We start from the raw sequence: 22638 nt of genomic DNA on the forward strand, positions 1-22638 counted from the left end.
GTCCGACTGAGTATGATGTACCTCAGAGTTGCTAACTGAGGCCAAGTCTGAAGAGCATGGAATATCACTCCCAGTTCCAGAATATTTATTAGAAGGAGGGTCTCCTCCTAAGTCCACTATCCCTGAGCCTTCAGGGAGTTCCAGACTGCATCCCAACCTAAAAGGCTGGCATCTATTGTAACAATTGTCCCATCTGACCTGCGGAAGGTCATACCCTTGGACAGATGGACCCAACATAGTCACCAGAGAAGAGAATCTCTGGTCTCTTGGTCCAGGTTTAACAGGGGGACAAATCTGTGTAATCCCCGTTCCTCTGACTGAGCATGCATAGTTGCAGCGGTCTGAAATGTAGACGTGCAAATGGTACTATGTCCCTTGCCGCTACCATTAAGCCGATTTCATTCATGTACTGAGCCACCGAAGGGCGCGGATGGGATGAAAAAACACGGCAGAAATTTAGAAACTTTGACAACCTGGACTCCGTCAGGTAAATATTTCTACAGAATCTATCAGAGTCCCTAGGAGGGAAACCCTTGAGATTGGGGATAGAGAACTCTTTCCTTGTTCACTTTCCACCCATGTGATCTCAGAAATGCCAGTACTACGTCCGTATGAGACTGGGCAATTTGGATGTTTGACGCCTGTATCAGGATGTCGTCTAAATAAGGGGCCACTTCTATGCCCCGCGGTCTAAGGACCGCCAAAGCGACCCCAGAACCTCCATAAAGATTCTTGGGGCTGTAGATATCCCAAAGGAAAGAGCTACAAACTGGTAATGCCTGTCTAGAAAGGCAAACCTGAAAAACAATGGTGATCTTTATGCATCACAATGTGAGGATAAGCATCCTTCAAATCCATTGTAGTCCTCTATTGACTCTCCTGGATCATAGTTAAGATGGTACGAATAGTTTCCATCTTAAATGACGGAATTCTGAGGAATTTGTTTAAGATCTTTAGATCCAAAATAGGTCTGAAGGTTCCCTCTCCTTGGGAACCACAAACAGATTTGAGTAAAAACTCTGTCCCTGTTCCTCTCTTGGAACTGGATGGATCTCGTACACAATGTAAGAATGCCTCCTTCTTTATCTGGTTTGCAGATAATTGTGAAAGGCGAAATCTCCCCTTTTTTTGGGGGGGAATCTTTGAAATCCAGAAGATATCTCTGGGATATAAATTCCAATGCTTAGGGATCCTGGGCATCTCTTGCCCACGCCTGGGCGAAGAATGAAAGTCTGCCCCCTATAGGATCCGTTACCGGATAGGGGTCCGTTCCTTCATGCTGCCTTAGAGGCAGCAGCAGGCTCCTTGGCCTGCTTATCTTTGTTCCAGGTCCGATTGTCTCCAGACCGCCTTGGACTGAGCAAAAATTCCCTCTTGTTTTGCCTTAGAGGAAGAGGATGCCACACCTGCCCTGAAGTTTTTAAAAGGTACGAAAATTAGACTTTTTTTTTTTTTTTTTGCCCTTGATTTAGACCTATCCTGAGGAAGGGCATGACCTTTTCCTCCAGTGATATAAGCAATAATCTCCTTCAAACCAGGCCCGAATAGGGTCTGCCCCTTGAAGGGAAGTTAAGTAGCTTATTTATTAAAGTCACGACAGCTGACCATGATATAAGCCATAGCGCTCTGCGCGCCAGTATAGTAAAAAACAGAATTCTTAGCCGTTAGTCTAGTCAAATGAACAAGGCATCAGAAAACAAAGGAATTGGCTAGCATAAGCTTGTCAAATATATTCATCCAATGGAGTCGCTTAACTGTAAAGCCTCATCAAGAGACTCAACCCAGAACGCCGCAGCAGCAGTGACAGAAGCAATGTATGCAAGGGGCTGCAGGATAAAACCCTGTTGAATAAACATTTTTTATCCATTGGATCTAAAAAGCACAACTGTCCTCGTCAGAGGTAGTGGTACGCTTAGCTAGAGTAGAAACTCTTCTCTCCACCTTAGGAACTGTCTGCCAGAAGTCCCGTGTGGTGGTAACTATTAGAAAACATGCTTCTAAAAAATAGGAGGGGAAGAGAACGGCACACCTGGTCTATCCCATTCCTTATTAAAAAATTTTTAGTAAACCTCTTTAGGTATTGGAAAAACATCAGTACACACCGGCACTGCATATTATTTATCCAGTCTACACAATTTCTCTGGCCCTGCGATTGTACACATTCATTCAGAGCAGCCAAAGCCTCCCTGAGCAACAAGTGGAGGTTCTCAAGCATAAATTTTAAATGTAGAAATATCAGAATCAGGTTAAATCATCTTCCCTGAGTCAAAAAAAATCACCCACAGACTAAGCATATTGTGAGGTAGTATCATACATAAAGCGTCTGTATGCTCTGTATCTACCCCCAGAGCTAACTGCTTTCCTTTAATTTCAGGTAGTCTGACTAATACTGCTGCCAGAATATTATTCACCACCTTTGCCATGTCTTGTAAAATAAACGCTATGGGCGCCCTTGATGTACTTGGCGCCATTTGAGCGTGAGTCCCTGAAGCGGGAGTTGAAGGGTCTGACACGTGGGGAGAGTTAGTCGGCATAACTTTCCCCTTGACAGAATCCCCTGGTAAAAGAAACGCTATGGGTGCCCTTGATGTACTTGGCGCCATTTGAGCGTGAGTCCCTAAAGCGGGAGTCAAAAGGTCTGACACGTGGGGAGAGTTAGTCGGCATAACTACCCCCACGACAGAATCCTCTGGTGATAATGTTTTTAAAGACAAAAAATGATCTTTATTGTTTAACATGAAATCAGTACATCTGGTACACATTCTAAGATGGGGTTCCACCATGGCTTTAAAACATAATGAACACAGAGCTTCCTCTATGTCAGACATGTTAGAACAGACTAATAATGAGACTAGTAAGCTTGGAAAACACTTTAAATCAAGTTAACAAGCAAATATATAAAACGTTACTGTGCCTTTAAGAGAAACAAATTTTGTCAAAATTTGAAAAACAGTGAAAAAAAGGCAGTAAAACAAACGAAATTTTTACAGTACATGTAATAAGGTAACAGAGCATTGCACCCACTTGCAAATGGATGATTAACCCCTTAATGCAAAAAAAAGATCAAAAAAACAAAAAACGACATAGACGTTTTTAAAAACAGACACAACAAACTGCCACAGCCAACAGTGGGAAGCTTCAGTTAACTGTTTCTATGCAAAATTTAAGCCAGCCATGTGGAAAAAACTTAGGCCCCAATAAGTTTTATCACCAAACATATGTTAAAAAACGATTAAACATGCCAGCAAACGTTTTAAAACACATTTTTACAAGAGTATGTATCTCTATTAATAAGCCTGATACCAGTCGCTTTTACTGCATTTAAGGCTATACCAACATTACAGTGTTATCACCAATGTACGTTAAAAAACGATTAAACATGCCAGCAAACGTTTTAAAACACATTTTTATAAGAGTATGTATCTCTATTAATAAGCCTGATACCAGTCGCTATCGCTGCATTTAAGGCTTTACTTACATTACTTCGGTATCAGCAGTATTTTCTTAGTCAATTCCATTCCTAGAAAAATATTTTACTGCACATACCTTATCTGCAGGAAAACCTGCACGCCATTCCCCCTCTGAAGTACCTCACTCCTCAGAATGTGTGAGAACAGCAAATGGATCTTAGTTACGTCTGCTAAGATCATAGAAAAACGCAGGCAGATTCTTCTTCCAAATACTGCCTGAGATAAACAGCACACTCCGGTGCCATTTAAAAATAACAAACTTTTGATTGAAGAATAAACTAAGTAGAAAGCACCACAGACTCTCACGACCTCCTATCTATGTTGAGGCTTGCAAGAGAATGACTGAATATGGCAGTTAGGGGAGGAGCTATATAGCAGCTTTGCTGTGTGTGGACTCTTGCAGCTTCCTGTTGGGAAGGAGAATATATTCCATAAGTAATGGATGATCCGTGGACTGGATACACTTAACAAGAGAAATGTAATTTAATTTCATATGAATTAAATAAATTAAATATTGAAATAAGAAGATGGAGAAATTGTATTGTTAAATCGTTAAAAATTGTAAAAAACAAATAACCTTTTATTGAAAAATGTAAACTTGTATTTAAATTACACAGGTAATGCAGAAGAAATCATAATAAAATATAGCGCACATGCAAAAAATGCTGTGAAATTAGTAGTTATAATACGTAATATTGTAATTGAGTTTCCTGCCTCTTGTGGGCTGAACATGGGTGCTCCATAGGTGTAGCTGCCTGGTTTGCCGCATTTTCTAAACATTTCCCCCTGCAAATCTAGTTGGTTTATTTTGCAAACTAAAAGGTTTTGAGATTGTGTCCAAAAACACAAAACTGTTATTATGCTTATATAAAAACACATGCATACATCAATAGGGTGTATTGTAGTATATTAAACCATGAAAATAGTGTGATTTTTATTGGCTGACGCATTTCATTTTTAATGTGTGCCCCCACTGCTTACTTCACTGTGGCCAGAACAATTTCCCTTTTAATGAAACAGTAGTGGACATACTTAATAGAGGGCACTGGAGCAAATTTTGTTATGGGCCCCACAAAGGTAACTTAGAAGTAAGCAATAGTAATAATATCTATGCTGCTTTGTATAAGGATTTTGAGGATGGATGGACTTGCAACCTACACAGGGATGAAACTACAGGGGGTGCAGAGGTCGCAATAAAAACGTTGACCTGCCACTGCCTGCACTGATATCATGTGAGTGTGACATGATGCTTCACTAGTGTCTCTGACTACAGGGGTTAGTGTTTCTGTTTTACCCATTGGTGTTTATGTGTGTGTATGTATGTATGTGACTGTGTGTGTATTTATGCATGTATGTATGTGACTGTGTGTGTATTTATGCATGTATGTATGTGACTGTGTGTGTATTTATGCATGTATGTATGTGTGTGTATGTTTGTTGAACCAGCTAATTACAGAACTTGTTACTACAGCATGGGGGGCTGGGGGTAAACAGTGTCAGTCTATACAGTACGGGGGGGCTGGACCATGTCACAGACTACTGTGGTCACTTTATTAAGTACTGGGGCGGGTAGGGTTAGGCCAGCCATCTCACCGGCATATAGACTGGCTGCTATGGGACCCCCCAAACTTGGGCCCTGGTGCCACTGCACCTGCTGCACTAGTGGTAGTTCCGCCCCTGCAATCAAATCACATTACTTTCTATGAGAGGCATCTTGCAGTTTTAGAGAATTCCTTGAGAGTGTCAGTGAGGCTTTTCACACCTATTCCAGTGAATATTAGATCATTAGGGTCTTACTGCCTGGCAACATTGAGATAGTTCTCTAAAAGTACTAAAAAAAAAAAAAGCTATGACATAAAATAATAGAAAAGCTAAATAGAAACACATTAAGCAACATCAAAACAGCCCTAAATATGTCAAGAATAGTTTGTTTGGGACAAAGGGCTCATATCATGCCATATACAAGTTTTAAATAGACGTACAGTTTAAATTCTCTTGTTCCAATTAGTATTGCTTTTCTACACTCATTAATTTTAATCATTTGAGTTAAAAAAAATAATCTAACTAAAGGTCTGAAGAAAGTTATTGTGCTAAAATATGGACATGAACTTGTAGACACTAATCACTACAATAAATTGGTAACATTACATAACCTGTGCATTGTTACCTTACAGACAGTTGAAGGATCGGTCTGCTTGATACATACCAATTATATTTAGTCCTGGATGGTAGTCAAAACCATTAATGCCCTTCAAAATATTCAGAGACGAGATCTTCAAATGAGTCTTGCCTTTTTCTCTCCAAGCCAATATCAAAGTGTTTTTGTCACTTGTGGAACAAGACAGAAAAACTTCCAAATGAGAACTGTAACTAACTAAGGGTGAGAGCAAAGAAATATTCTCATTAGTTTAGCTTAAGACCCAATTTGAAGGTACATCAGGCATAGCTTTATAAGAAAGAATAATGTCAAGCAAATCCAAGAATGATCTTTATTACCTTGACAGATTGAAAATGTTACAAGAGAACTTCAGTTAAATTAAGGTCAATTAAGAAACTGTCATTTTTTTAATCAAACCTTTTCTACTGAACCAAAACCTTTTCTGAAACTGTCTGTAAAATCCGTAGTCACATTCTGTGACTTTATTGCACATAATACATAGAACATGCTATTTCTAAATGTACTGGAAATAGGTTTATCAATCAAGAGGTTTTAGGTCAAACTAGACAGAAGATTACAGGTACTGTTCTGAGAGCAATTAGATTACAATGTTTCTACAATGATAAAAGTGAAATATTGGCAAATTCTGAAGAGAATAATGTTACTGCAGTAATTGAAGCAAATCCCAAGCACATCCTTAACAGCTATGCACAGACATTTCTGTTGCAGAGTGTAATATGATATTGTTCAAGTGAAAAGAGTAAAATATTGCAATATTTTTAAATGCCTACAACTTAAATATCATCTCATTATGAAACTCATATCTATTTGTCTAGTCAGTACTTGAAATGTCTAAAAACCCCACAATGCCTAATAATATATTTAAGAGGATAAGTAAATACATTCCTTTTTCCCCTATATTTAACTGTGAGTGAACTGATCTCTAAAGGAACAGTCTGCTCCAGAATTTATATTGTTTAAAAAGACAGATAATCCCTCTATTACCCATTCCCCAGTTTTGCATAACCAACACGGTTATATTAATATACTTTTTACCTCGGTGATTACCTCTGCAGACTGCTCCCTTAGTTCAGTTCTTTTGAAAGACTTGCATTTTAGCCAATCTGTGCCCTCTCATAAGTAACTCCCCAGTCGTGAGCACAATGTTATCCATATGGCACACATGAACTAATGCCCTCTAGCTGGGGAAAACTGTCAAATGCATTGAGGTAAGAGGCGGCCTTTAGGGCCTTAGAAATTAGCATATGAGCCTATGAAGGTTTAGCTTTCAACAAAGAATATTGAAAGAACAAAGCAAATTTGATGATATAAGTGAATTTGAAAGTTGTTTAAAATTGCATGCCCTATCTGAATGATGAAAGTTTAATTTTGACTAGACTGTCCCTTTAAGAGCTCATATTTGGTGATAAATTACTTTAAATTAAGTTTTAAATAGAATAAAACATCTTGGGCGCGATCCGATATAGATCGCAGTTTGCGGCGCAAGCGAGGGAACCGGCGTCGCCCGCAGTTTCAGCTCACAACTCGAGCTATCCCATATAAGTCGCCGTCACTTGCTAACGTGCCGTAAGTCTGACAAACCAGCGATGTCCAGAAATCTGCGCAAGTACAAATTTCTGGCGTCGCCAGTGACTTGCGGCACGTTAGAAACTGCCGGCGCCTATAAAACCTGACTAAAGTCTAAAACACCCGCACTGTCTAACACGCCTCCCTAACATAGCCCGACAAGTCTAACACGCCTCCCTAACATAGCCAGACACGTCTAACCCTCTATCCGCTATCCCCCCTCACTATCCTAACAATAAAAAAGCTATTAACCCCTAAACCGCCGCTCCCGTACCCCGCCGCAACCTAATAAAGTTATTAACCCCTAAACCGCCGCTCCCGTACCCCGCCGCCAGCTATATTATATCTATAACCCCCTAAAGTGAGCCCCTAACACCGCCGCCATCTATATTAAAATTATTAACCCCTAATGTAAGCCCCTAACACCACCGCCATCTCTATTAAAATGATTAACCCCTAATTTAATCTACCTACCCCGCCGCCAGCTATATTATCTATATTAACCCTAAGTATATTATAGTTAATATAGGTATTACATTATATATATTAACTATATTAACCCTAATTATATTAGGGTTAATATAGTTAATATAGTTACTATAGTATTTATATTAACTATATTAACTCTATCTAACCCTAACACCCCTAACTAAATTTATATTAAATTAATCTAATTCATTTATAAACTAAAATATTCCTATTTAAATCTAAATACTTACCTATAAAATAAACCCTAAGATAGCTACAATATAATTAATAATTACATTGTAGCTATGTTAGGGTTAATATTTATTTTACAGGTAAATTGTTAATTATTTTAACTAGGTATAATAGCTATTAAATAGTTATTAACTATTTAATATCTACCTAGTTAAAATAATTACCCAATTACCTGTAAAATAAATCCTAACCTAAGTTACAAATACACCTACACTATCAATAAATTAAATAAACTACAAACATCTATCTAAAAATACAATTAAATTAACTAAACTAAATTACAAAAAAAACAAACACTAAATTACAAAAAATAAAAAAAGATTACAAGATTTTTAAGCTAATTACACCTATTCTAAGCCCCCTAATAAAATAATAAACCCCCAAAATAAAAAAAATTCCCTGCCCTATTCTAAATTAAACAAATTTCAAAGCTCTTTACCTTACCAGCCCTTAAAAGGGCCTTTTGTGGGGCATGCCCCAAAGAATTCAGCTCTTTTGCATACAAATACAATACCCCCCCCCCCATTACAACCCACCACCCACATACCCCTATTCTAAAACCACCCAAACCCCCCTTAAAAAAGCCTAACACTACCCCCCCTGAAGATCTCCCTACCTTGTCTTCACCACACCGGGCCGAACTCCTGATCTGATCCGGGCGATGTCTTCCTCCAAGCGGCAAAGAAGAATTCTTCCTCCGGCGATGTCTTCCTCCAAGCGGCAAAGAAGAATTCTTCCTCCGGCGACGTCTTCCTCCAAGCGGCAGCAAAGTCTTCATTCTTCCGGCTGCATCTTCAATCTTCTTTCTTCGCTCCGCCGCCGCGGAGCATCCATCCCGGACGACTACTGAACTTGGAATGAGGTACCTTTAAATGACGTCATCCAAGATGGCGTCCGCCGAATTCCGATTGGAACAGCCAATAGAATGCGAGCTCAATCTGATTGGCTGATTGGATCAGCCAATCGGATTGAACTTGAATCTGATTGGCTGATTCAATCAGCCAATCAGATTTTTCTAACTTAATTCCGATTGGCTGATAGAATCCTATCAGCCAATCGGAATTCGGCGGACGCCATCTTGGATGACGTCATTTAAAGGTACCTCATTCCAAGTTCAGTAGTCGTCCGGGATGGATGCTCCGCGGCGGCGGAGCGAAGAAAGAAGATTGAAGATGCCGCCGGAAGAATGAAGACTTTGCTGCCGCTTGGAGGAAGACGTCGCCGGAGGAAGAATTCTTCTTTGCCGCTTGGAGGAAGAATTCTTCTTTGCCGCTTGGAGGAAGACATCGCCCGGATCGGATCAGGAGTTCGGCCCGGTGTGGTGAAGACAAGGTAGGGAGATCTTCAGGGGGGTAGTGTTAGGCTTTTTTAAGGGGGGTTTAGGTGGTTTTAGAATAGGGGTATGTGGGTGGTGGGTTGTAATGGGGGGGTATTGTATTTGTATGCAAAAGAGCTGAATTCTTTGGGGCATGCCCCACAAAAGGCCCTTTTAAGGGCTGGTAAGGTAAAGAGCTTTGAAATTTGTTTAATTTAGAATAGGGTAGGGAATTTTTTTTATTTTGGGGGTTTATTATTTTATTAGGGGGCTTAGAATAGGTGTAATTAGCTTAAAAATCTTGTAATCTTTTTTTATTTTTTGTAATTTAGTGTTTGTTTTTTTTTGTAATTTAGTTTAGTTAATTTAATTGTATTTTTAGATAGATGTTTGTAGTTTATTTAATTTATTGATAGTGTAGGTGTATTTGTAACTTAGGTTAGGATTTATTTTACAGGTAATTGGGTAATTATTTTAACTAGGTAGATATTAAATAGTTAATAACTATTTAATAGCTATTATACCTAGTTAAAATAATTAACAATTTACCTGTAAAATAAATATTAACCCTAACATAGCTACAATGTAATTATTAATTATATTGTAGCTATCTTAGGGTTTATTTTATAGGTAAGTATTTAGATTTAAATAGGAATATTTTAGTTTATAAATGAATTAGATTAATTTAATATAAATTTAGTTAGGGGTGTTAGGGTTAGATAGAGTTAATATAGTTAATATAAATACTATAGTAACTATATTAACTATATTAACCCTAATATAATTAGGGTTAATATAGTTAATATATATAATGTAATACCTATATTAACTATAATATACTTAGGGTTAATATAGATAACATAGCTGGCGGCGGGGTAGGTAGATTAAATAAGGAGTTAATCATTTTAATAGAGATGGCGGCGGTGTAAGGGGCTTACATTAGCGGTTAATAATATTAATATAGCTGGCGGCGGTATAGGGGGATTAGATTAGGGGTTAATAATTTTTATATAGGTGTCGGCGGTGTAAGGGGTCAGATTAGGGGATAGATAAGGTAGATGACAGCGGTGTAAGGGGTTCTAATTAGGGGATAGATAAGGTAGATGGCGGCGGTTTTAGGGGCTCACAGTAGGGGGTTAGTTTATGTAGATGGCGGCGGGGTCCGGGAGCGGCGGTTTAGGGGTTAATAACTTTATTAGGGATTTCGGGGGGGGGGGGATCGCGGTTGACAGGTAGATAGACATTGCGCATGCGTTAGGTGTTAGGTTTATTTTAGCAGATCGCGGTTGACAGGGAGATAGACATTGCGCATGCGTTAGGTGTTAGGTTTATTTTAGCAGCCAGTTTAGGGAGTTACGGGGCTCCAATAGTCAGCGTAAGGCTTCTTACGGCTGCTTTTTGTGGCGAGGTGAAAATGGAGTAAGTTTTCTCCATTTTCGCCACGTAAGTCCTTACGCTGCATATTGGATACCAAACTGCGCGGGTTTGGTATACCTGCCTATGGCCCAAAAAACTACGGGCAACGGCAGAAATATACGCGCGTAACTTCTAGGTTACGCCGTATATGTGATACCAAACCCGCGCAAATATTGGCATCGCCGGCTTTTGCGGGCGACGATTTTTATCGGATGGACCCCCTTTTTGGTTCTATATATGCCTTGTTGAATGCATCTTCTTCTCTGTGTTGTTTCAATTTTAGTATATGTGCGACCGAATGAACAAATACATTTTTCTCTCCTATTAAAGGGACATAAAACCCCTTTTTCATGATTCAGATAGAGCATGTGCTTTTAAACAGCAACAAAGGACACCAAAAAATAGATTCCTCAAGTCTTTTTAAGAGGTTTGTCCCTGCAAAAGCTTGTCAACTGTGCTAAAAAAAATTAATGTGTTAAATTATTTAGAAACATTGCTTCAAAAATTAAACACTGCAATAACCTATTAAAAATAACAAATTGCTCAAAAATATTTTTTCGGTCTGTGTAAATGTCTAGTTTGTCAATACATACACTCAAACATACACCTTTATAGGCTTAATAAATAAGGAAAAACGGGTCAATACCTTGTCTAATCCAGCTGTTATCATGAATTTTATGTTTTAAGATGGAGCAACATGTATGAGAACCAGCCAATAAGTCATTCCAGTTAATATACACAGTAGTTTGCTGATCATCTGTGGAATTAGCAGGTTTTTCAAACAATGTTATGGTAGCTTTTGAGTAGCAGATGGCCTGAACCTATGAGGATAAAAGAAAAGTTTACACATAATAATTAGTAAAACAGTGGAACATTATTAAATGATTTGGCTAATGGTGCCCGCAGGGAGCATTGAGTTATATTAACCAATGGTGTGAATAAACCATTTTTACCTCTCCAGTGACATTCCCAATTGTAAGAACAGCCTCATTGGCATCATCTGGATCATACCAATAGTCCATACATATTGGGGTTCCTTGAAGACCTTGGAGCTTATATTGGCAAAATAGATCTTGTTTTGGGGAAACATCATAGAAACATATTTCTTTACTTGTAAATGCAACTGCAACCTGTGAACATAAGACACAAAAAATCAATGTATTTATTTTTAAAACATAACACCAAACACATAGTTAATTTATGAGATTAAAATAACTACCATTAGACTATATATCACATACCTCTTGTTTTATTAATGTTTTAATATATTCTACCAGATAAATTTGTGCACATAATATAGATCTGCACTTCAGAACATGCAGTAATTACAGTTGATATACATCTTAAGCAATGTATTTGTATGGGCAAAACAAGATTTATATATTTGATAAATTAACCAATGTCTTCACACTCAGTGAAATATATATGATCATAGCTGGTAGACATGTATATAGCTTTGTGCCACTTGGAATAGAAACAGCCTAGTCTGTATAGGTTCCCTTTCTCTTCATGTTATTTTCAGGTTACATACAGCCAAACAATGATAGTTCATACAAAAGCACTCAGATGCTTATATATATATTAAATTGGTTTGAGCAGCAAACCCAAGTAAAAGATTGTTTTGTAAATATTGCAATTTAGGCATAATGATAACTAAACTAAATATTAACAAGTTTTTTTTTTTATTGAAATAGAAAAAAGGTCTTACAGGATCATTCATTGAAGTAGAATATACACTATGATTAATTAGATATGTACGATATAAAATCATACAATAGGGTGCGCTATATTATTATACAAAATATGTGCATATATATGTGTGTGAAGTGGATTTGAATTAGGGCTTGGGTAAATAAAAACGCTAAAAAAGTATATAAAGTGTCCTGTTTAAAGTGTACACCTGAGGAACTAAATAAGTCTGGATAAATAGATAAGTGACTTCACATAAACAATGGTGTATATTTCACAAAAATTTCATCCCCTATAAAAAATGTATACATATATATCAAGTGATACAGTGTTATTGAAAATAGATAGAATATAATGTAATATTATATTGTTAGAAAATATATAAAAAAAACACAATACAAACGATTTCACATATAGTGCAGAGTCATTGATAGATAGATGCAATTGTTGGAATCGATAATTCTGAAAGGCTGCTCCACTCGAAACCGGTGGTAAGTCGGTAGAACTGAAAAAATAAAAAGCAAAAAGAGAGAGCGCCTGATGGTGTAATATCGTCAAGATCAAGGGTGGTACAGGTATAAAAAATCTCTGCCAAATGGATACTCACAAAGAGCTTGGCACTCGCAAGTAATGCATATAGGCGGGCTGACCTTTATACAGCAGTATATATTCTTTTTCTATTACTACAGATTTCCGATACGACCGCCATATATTCAGTGTACTGACTGCTGTATAAAGGTCAGCCCGCCTATATGCACTACTTGCGAGTGCCAAGCTCTTTGTGAGTATCCATTTGGCAGAGATTTTTTATACCTGTACCACCCTTGATCTTGACGATATTACACCATCAGGCGCTCTCTCTTTTTGCTTTTTACTATGATTAATTGCATGAGATATCTTGCATGATTACATCAGATCATGTCATATTATCATGTTATCATGTGGATAATGGACAGTATAAAAGGAGTATGGTCTTTGAATGTCCATTCCTTGTACTTCTGGGTGACATAATGCTTCTTCTTTCGTTGAGTGCTGCGGAAATGTTTGTCTCCAGAAAAGTGTTAGTAACCTTGTAAATCTTAATTGTCCATCTGAAGTGCAAGACCAATAAGAAATGGAGAGAATTAAATCTCATAAAAAGAAAAAGATGAGAAAGGGGGAAGAAATGTTGGTAGGTGGGATTGAGCGAGAAGTGGAGAGGGAGAAGAATGAAGAAAGAAATGAAGGAAAAGGGATAGGGAAAGGGTGGCTTACTCTCCGTGTTAAGCTCTACATTGGATTGCTCAAGATTTGTGATTTGTAAATTAATTGAATTGTGTTTTAGGTATTTGTGTTGAGAGATGGTCTCTAGAGTTGGGCTCTAATGACTTTGAAATTTAGGAAGTAAAAGTGTTTCTTATGTTTAATGTATCCATATACTTCTATGAAAGTAGTTTTGTTCACGTTTGATTAGTAGGGGAGATGGAGGTTTTCCAATGCCTTGCGATCAAGGATCTTGCACTGTTTATCACAATTTGTAATAGGTGTGTTCTAATGTTGCATGTTTTTTTGGGTAGTTTGTTTAGAGGTGCAATTTTGGGAGTCAGTGTGAATGTGTCCGATAACAGTTTTTGAACATGTCTCTTTACATTCTTCCAAAGGGAGTTTATTAACCTACATTCCCACCAGATATGTATTAGCGAGCCGTGTTCTCCACACCCACTCCAGCAAGTTCCCGTTGTGCTTTTATATATTACAGACAGACGTGCGGGTCTGAGGTACCACCAGAGTAGCAGCTTATAATTTAACTCTAGGATCTGAGGAGATATAGAATATCTGCTTGTATGTTTGAAAACATACTTCCAATCTGTTTTCGTTTATTACTCTCCTAGGTCGTTCTGCCATCTTGCGGCATAAGGCGGTAAGATGGACTCAGAGTTGGCTCTAAGCAATCTCATAGCTAGTTCAAGCAATTGTCGAATTGGTTGTCCTGAAAGGCATAGTGATTCAATGGGGGTAGGGTTACAGGTCAGTTGTGTGTTTAGAGGTTTGTATTAAATGATGGAATTGGGGGTATTTTAACCAAGAAACATTTTGACTTCCAATGTCATTCTTAAGTTTTTCTCTTGGAAATAGCTTGCCATTTTCCAGTAGTTTAGTTAATGGGATGGTGTAACCCCATTTCTCCCTCCCGACAAATCTACTATCTAAACCCCCTATTAATTCTGTGTTTAGTGGGATCAGGAAAAGTGGAGAGTGAGGGGATGATATTCCTTTGTACGTCTTAATAATGCAATTCCAAGACAAGAATAGGTGTCGGTGGATGTCTAGGGAGAAACTAGTTGGTGGTCTGCTATTGTCACGGTCCATTCCACCCACCGCTCTGTCCGTTGTCATGGCCATGGACACGGTGGCTGCTTCAGACGTCATCGCTGCACGCCACGCTGGTTCCTGATGCAGATCCGGATCTCACCTGTGCCCTCCTTGGCGTGTATCTGCGCCTATGTAAGTACCTTTCTCACTCTCATCTGTGCCCAAGTATTGGTTAGATCTGCTCTTTCCTGGGTGCTGTTGCCTTTAACTCCTGAACTGCTGAGATATATCTGGACTGCCTATGTGTTGTCTGAAACCTGCTTGCCTCTGACTACTCTATTGCTTAACCCCTGAACTGCTGAGATACTTTTGGAATGTCTATTTGTTGCCTAAACCCTGCTTTCCACTGACTACTCTCCTGCTTATCCCCTAATTTGCTGTGCATCTTTGGACTGCCTGCTCATTGCTGACCCCTGATTGTCTCAGACCATTCTCTGCTTTTCCCTTGGTACCGTGAAGGATTTCCCTGTCTACCATGAGTACTGTTTACTTCATTTATTATCTATTACACTTGTTCTGGGATATTTACCTATCTTTCCACTTGATGCCTGGATAAGAAGACTACTGGCCAGGATTGGTCTGATAGGCAAATATCCCACGAGCATTACATTATACTTGGGCCATGGACCCAAATGAGGTAGCAAGAGCAGTCTCTCTTCAGGGACAAATGCTGGGAACCCACGCCATGCACCTGCAAAGTCTGGAAACCAAGTTGGAGACCATTACTGCTATGCTTTCCTCAATTGTTGCAAACGAAACCACTACTCATGTTGCCCCACAACCTACTCCTGTTACTAGTATGCCATCGAATTCCGTACTTTGGCACTTGGGACCAGTTAGGATGGCAGTGCTCTCAAGGCGGCATTCCGAAGAGGCCTACATGATCGCATCAAGGATGAACTCACTTATCGTGACATTCCATCTTCTCTGGATGAATTCATCTCACTATGTATCAGTCTGGATTCTTGCTTCGTAGAGCGACAAGCTGAGAGAGAAAGGATTCGTAGACCCTACCCTTCTCTTCCCTACTTGACTACCTGTTAGACCCTCCTCTGTTCCTTCAGCATCCTCTGCTACTCCTGAGGAGGAACCTATGGACCTTTCTTCCCTTAAATCCTCTGAGGCTGAAAGACAAAGAAGAAGAAGGTTGGGCTTATGCTTTTATTGTGGTTCTAGCTCACACCAACTCATGAATTGCGATCTCCGGCTGGGAAAAGCCAACGCTTAGAGGATAGAAGTGGGGTACCTCTAAGCATGGCCTCTACAAATTCCCCTCACTCTTCTCAGATCCTGGTACCCATTACCCTTACTTTTCTCTGGAACTCTGTTCATGCATAAGCCTTTATTGACTCTGGGTCTGCCAGAAATTTCCTTGATCATCGTTTCATGATACATGCAGGCTTGCTACTTCTCCAGAAAAAACAATGTCTCAAAATCACCACTCTAGATGTCACACCCCTTGGTTCAGGTTTAATTAATTTTGAATCAGCACCTCTAACCATGACCGTGGGAGTCTTACACTCTGAACACTTGCAATTCGATGTCATTCATTCTCCTGCACAACCAGTTATCCTTGGTCTTCCCTGGCTACGTAAACACAATCCTCAATTTGATAGGGCTAAGGAACAACTGGCCTCCTGGGGTAAGTCCTGTTTCTGTTCTTGTCTGGCTAAAGTTACTCCTTTGCATAGCACCCCTGTAGCCAATCTTCAGACCTCGGCTACTCTTCCCTCATTGTATGTCGAATATACGGACATTTTTTAAAAGAAGGCAGCTGATGTGTAACCACCTCACCGCCCTTACGACTGTAAGATAGACTTGCTTCCTAGCGCCCCACTTCCTATAGGAAGGATGTATCCACTGTCCAAATCCGAAACCAAGGCCATGGAGGAATATATCCAAGAAAATGTTGCCAAAGGCTTTATCTTCCTCCTCTCCTGCTGGGGCTGGATTCTTTTAGTCAGTAAAAAAGATGGTGGTTTACGGCCCTGTATTGACTACAAAGGCTTGAACAAGATCACAATAAAAAAAACGGCACCGGGGGCATGTCTAAGCCGCAGCCATGTCCAGACATGTTTTTTGGTTGCTCTGCTCCTAAATATCTGGATAATCTACAACCTGTACCTTGAAATATTATCTTTTTTTCTACCAAACAAGGGGCTAGAATCAAGTGATGACTCTTTTATTTACTTTCCCTCATACGGTGTAAGGGTTAACGTTGACTCTCCTGTCCCTTTTAGCAATTGCCTATTTAAGGCACCTCCTACTTCAGTTCAGTGCTGTTTTATTGAGAGTATACTGCCTGAATAGTGTGCACTCATAACCACCTCTGAATCTACTCTCAGAACCTTCCACGTTACAGCCTCAACTCTCCTTTGTTGAAAGGAGATTCAGCTTTGAACTAACCTGTTCTTTTTGTTTCCCTGTCATTCGGATATCCTGCAGGAACAGATTCTACAAACCGGAGTTCAGCTGTGTCTCTGCGGTACAAGCTGCCGCTGACATCATCAGACACAGCCAATTACACTTCTCCCTGCCTGTCAGCTCAGACCGCTCGCCACGCTCCTGCTGCTCTCGCTCAAGGGAACCTCACGGAGCGACTCCAGCACTTCAGAGCATTCAACTTGGCCAGCCTAGGAACTCTGATACAGGTCTGACAAAATATTAACTTTATTTACTTCATAAACTCTGAATCATTCATTGTATGTGTTATTATGTAATGGTTTTGCAGGAACTGATTAACCTTGCAGCAAGATCAGAGTTCCTGTGAGATTGGGAAAGGTTTGAGGTGTTGGCTAGTGTTCCAGAGAAATACCTTAGGAATACATAGCACTTTTATATGTGCCAAAAGGTTAGATCAGAGTGAATTATATTCTGTTTAAATCACTCTAACTATTATGGCAGTTTTATATTTAGTTGTCATACATAGAATAAGCCTTTAGTGTAACTCCGTAGCCACAACACATACAATGAATGATTCAGAGTTTATGAAGTAAATAAAGTTAATATTTTGTCAGACCTGTATCAGAGTTCCTAGGCTGGCCAAGTTGAATGCTCTGAAGTGCTGGAGTCGCTCCGTGAGGTTCCCTTGAGCGAGAGCAGCAGGAGCGTGGCGAGCGGTCTGAGCTGACAGGCAGGGAGAAGTGTAATCGGCTGTGTCTGATGACGTCAGCGGCAGCTTGTACCGCAGAGACACAGCTGAACTCCGGTTTGTAGAATCTGTTCCTGCAGGATATCCGAATTACAGGGAAACAAAAAGAACAGGTTAGTTCAAAGCTGAATCTCCTTTCAACAAAGGAGAGTTGAGATTGTAACGTGGAAGGTTCTGAGAGTAGATTCAGGGGTGGTTATGAGTGCACACTATTCAGGCAGTATACTCTCAATAAAACAGCACTGAACTGAAGTAGGAGGTGCCTTAAATAGGCAATTGCTAAAAGGGACAGGAGAGTCAACGTTAACCCTTACAGAGCCCCCCCTACAAAGAACCACAGCGTGGGTCAAGGTCTGGGACGGTCAGGGTTCCGTCGATGAAAAAGGGACACAAGGCGTGGGGCGGAAACATTAGAGGCAGGTTCCCAGGAATCTTATTCATGTCCAAAGCCCTTCCAATGGATGAGATAGAAGAGAACCCCTCTGCGCGTACGTGAATCCAGGATGCTATGTACCACAAATTCTTCATCCGTGGGAGGCATCGGAGCAGGAACAGGAACCTTAGGACTTGGTGTGGACGGAGAACAAGGTTTAACCAATGATATGTGGAATGTTGGATGAATCTTGAAGCTGGATGGGAGCTGCAGGGTGACAGTAGAAGGATTATTGATCCGAACTATAGGCTAAGGACCAATAAACAGCCTCCCTAACTTTTTGCTAGGGTACGATAGTCTGAGATTTTTTGTGGAGAGCCAAACCTTTTGACCGACAGTGTATTTGGGACTTGTCCTGTGACGGAGGTTGTAGTATTTGCTCTGGTATGCTTGAGCTTGGAGTATGTTGTCATGGATAATAGGGAACAAACTGGAAATATCGTTGATTAGATCATTAACCATAGGACAGGACGTTTCAACCTTTGGTAACAGAGTGAAACGTGGGTGTAGACCATAGTTGATAAAGAAAGGAGAGAAACCAGTAGAGGCATTTTTGTTGTTGTTATACGCGAATTCCGCTAAAGGGAGAAATGATGCCCATGACTCCTGCTGATCTGCACAGTAACATCGCAGGTACTGCTCCAACCACTGGTTTACTCTCTCTGTCTGCCCGTTAGTCTGCGGATGATAAGCAGTGGTGAGTTTCTGTTCCATGTGAAGAGACTTACACAAGGATCTCCAGAATTTAGAAGTAAACTGGGTTCCACGATCACTGATAACTGTTAGAGGTATACCATGTAAGCGGACAACATTTTGTATGAAGAGGTCACAGGTGGTTTTAGAAGTAGGTAACGAGGTTGTGGGGATGAAATGAGACATTTTCGAAAATAGATCCGTAACCACCATAATTGTGGTGTAATTGTTGGATAACGGTAGATCAACTATAAAGTCCATAGATACAGTTTCCCATGGGACATGGGGTACTGGCAAAGGTTGTAGAAGACCAACAGGTAGTTGTCTAGAGGGTTTTGAGGTAGCACAGATGAGACATTGATGCAAATGATCCTTAAGATCATTCCGTAGGGAAGGCCACCAGTAGGATCTAGTGAGTAAATCCATAGATTTATCCCTGCCCATATGCCCAGCCAATGGAGAATGGTGTACAGAATTTAAGACCTGTTGACGAAGGTCTGAAGGTATGTACAGCTTACGATCCTTGCGTAATACACCGGTAGAGTCAGGTAGTAAGTCCTGATAAGGAACTGAAGTGTCAGTTTCAAGGGCTTTTGCGAATAACGGTTCAAGACCCATTAGGATCCCTACTATCATACCTAGGGATTGTATAGTAGGGATCCTAACGGGTCTTGAACCGTTATTCGCAAAAGCCCTTGAAACTGACACTTCAGTTCCTTATCAGGACTTACTACCTGACTCTACCGGTGTATTACGCAAGGATCGTAAGCTGTACATACCTTCAGACCTTCGTCAACAGGTCTTAAATTCTGTACACCATTCTCCATTGGCTGGGCATATGGGCAGGGATAAATCTATGGATTTACTCACTAGATCCTACTGGTGGCCTTCCCTACGGAATGATCTTAAGGATCATTTGCATCAATGTCTCATCTGTGCTACTTCAAAACCCTCTAGACAACTACCTGTTGGTCTTCTACAACCTTTGCCAGTACCCCATGTCCCATGGGAAACTGTATCTATGGACTTTATAGTTGATCTACCGTTATCCAACAATTACACCACAATTATGGTGGTTACGGATCTATTTTCGAAAATGTCTCATTTCATCCCCACAACCTCGTTACCTACTTCTAAAACCACCTGTGACCTCTTCATACAAAATGTTGTCCGCTTACATGGTATACCTCTAACAGTTATCAGTGATCGTGGAACCCAGTTTACTTCTAAATTCTGGAGATCCTTGTGTAAGTCTCTTCACATGGAACAGAAACTCACCACTGCTTATCATCCGCAGACTAACGGGCAGACAGAGAGAGTAAACCAGTGGTTGGAGCAGTACCTGCGATGTTACTGTGCAGATCAGCAGGAGTCATGGGCATCATTTCTCCCTTTAGCGGAATTCGCGTATAACAACAACAAAAATGCCTCTACTGGTTTCTCTCCTTTCTTTATCAACTATGGTCTACACCCACGTTTCACTCTGTTACCAAAGGTTGAAACGTCCTGTCCTATGGTTAATGATCTAATCAACGATATTTCCAGTTTGTTCCCTATTATCCATGACAACATACTCCAAGCTCAAGCATACCAGAGCAAATACTACAACCTCCGTCACAGGACAAGTCCCAAATACACTGTCGGTCAAAAGGTTTGGCTCTCCACAAAAAATCTCAGACTATCGTACCCTAGCAAAAAGTTAGGGAGGCTGTTTATTGGTCCTTATCCTATAGTTCGGATCAATAATCCTTCTACTGTCACCCTGCAGCTCCCATCCAGCTTCAAGATTCATCCAACATTCCACATATCATTGGTTAAACCTTGTTCTCCGTCCACACCAAGTCCTAAGGTTCCTGTTCCTACTCCGATGCCTCCCACGGATGAAGAATTTGTGGTACATAGCATCCTGGATTCACGTACGCGCAGAGGGGTTCTCTTCTATCTCATCCATTGGAAGGGCTTTGGACATGAATAAGATTCCTGGGAACCTGCCTCTAATGTTTCCGCCCCACGCCTTGTGTCCCTTTTTCATCGACGGAACCCTGACCGTCCCAGACCTTGACCCACGCTGTGGTTCTTTGTAGGGGGGATCTCTAAGGGTTAACGTTGACTCTCCTGTCCCTTTTAGCAATTGCCTATTTAAGGCACCTCCTACTTCAGTTCAGTGCTGTTTTATTGAGAGTATACTGCCTGAATAGTGTGCACTCATAACCACCTCTGAATCTACTCTCAGAACCTTCCACGTTACAGCCTCAACTCTCCTTTGTTGAAAGGAGATTCAGCTTTGAACTAACCTGTTCTTTTTGTTTCCCTGTCATTCGGATATCCTGCAGGAACAGATTCTACAAACCGGAGTTCAGCTGTGTCTCTGCGGTACAAGCTGCCGCTGACGTCATCAGACACAGCCAATTACACTTCTCCCTGCCTGTCAGCTCAGACCGCTCGCCACGCTCCTGCTGCTCTCGCTCAAGGGAACCTCACGGAGCGACTCCAGCACTTCAGAGCATTCAACTTGGCCAGCCTAGGAACTCTGATACAGGTCTGACAAAATATTAACTTTATTTACTTCATAAACTCTGAATCATTCATTGTATGTGTTGTGGCTACGGAGTTACACTAAAGGCTTATTCTATGTATGACAACTAAATATAAAACTGCCATAATAGTTAGAGTGATTTAAACAGAATATAATTCACTCTGATCTAACCTTTTGGCACATATAAAAGTGCTATGTATTCCTAAGGTATTTCTCTGGAACACTAGCCAACACCTCAAACCTTTCCCAATCTCACAGGAACTCTGATCTTGCTACAAGGTTAATCAGTTCCTGCAAAACCATTACATACGGAGATCCTAGATGACTCAGAAGGCGGGCTGCGGCCAATATAACTATCCTATTATTTTCCCCCCACCGGTTCCTTGCTTTCTGGGTAGAGAGCTTATATTTTGAACTCTAACACATTTGGGAGTATCTTTGAGACGCCGGGAGGAGTAACATTAGCGACTTAGTAACGGACAGCCGGAACGACTGCTCTACTCAGCTATGGAGGAGGATATTCAAGCCCTTCTACATCTGCTTGCTCTTAAAATGGACGGCCATTTCGCCTCTCTCAGAATGGAACTGAAATTAGAGAGACCTAGCACTGAGGAAGAACACATGATCCTAAGCTCGGGTAGGACCCTACCCACTACGATGGAACACCCAGCAGGAGTCGTTTACAGAGACTCCCTTCCTCATTAGGATAGAGCTGATAGTTTGAAAGGGCCTGCTGGGGAACCTGAGAAGATCCCATCTCAGCCTAACCACGAGGCCGGTACCCGCCCTACCAGAGAAGGATTATCCGATACTGCCGAGCTGGTGCCGGATCTCCTGGAGACATGGCCAATTAGGAGGAAGTCACAGCTAGGCCAGTTTCTGCAGCGATCTGGAGCATGCTGCCTTTTGAATGTACTGTCGGAGTTTCCGGATGCCTCCTCTTCATACATCTGTCCGTATTGGATCTCTGGGCATCTGAAGAGGGAGCCTATTTGGCATTCACGTTCCTACACTTACCTCTACACACGGAATGGCATCGGATGAACGGTATTACCCCATGGTGGGTCCTTGATTCTCTAGTCCGGATACCACAAGATTGACTTTCACTTGTTCTCCTC

The 22638-nt window shown here is 40.6% G+C and overlaps 1 protein-coding gene across 1 annotated transcript in view; it reads right to left on the reverse strand.

The window, feature by feature from the left end:
- WDR49 (WD repeat domain 49) overlaps window positions 1-22638 on the reverse strand; it is a 408032-nt gene that overhangs the window by 368310 nt on the left and 17084 nt on the right. Inside the window, exons 3-5 of the mRNA XM_053711815.1 lie at window positions 11620-11796; window positions 11313-11487; window positions 5677-5844 (exon numbers count right to left, since the gene is read on the reverse strand). Of these exons, the coding sequence (XP_053567790.1) occupies window positions 5677-5844; window positions 11313-11487; window positions 11620-11796 (520 nt within the window). The remainder of the gene's footprint in view (window positions 1-5676; window positions 5845-11312; window positions 11488-11619; window positions 11797-22638) is intronic.

The sequence above is a fragment of the Bombina bombina genome, chromosome 4, assembly GCF_027579735.1.
Source record: "Bombina bombina isolate aBomBom1 chromosome 4, aBomBom1.pri, whole genome shotgun sequence".
In the NCBI taxonomy this organism is placed as follows: Eukaryota; Metazoa; Chordata; class Amphibia; order Anura; family Bombinatoridae; genus Bombina; species Bombina bombina.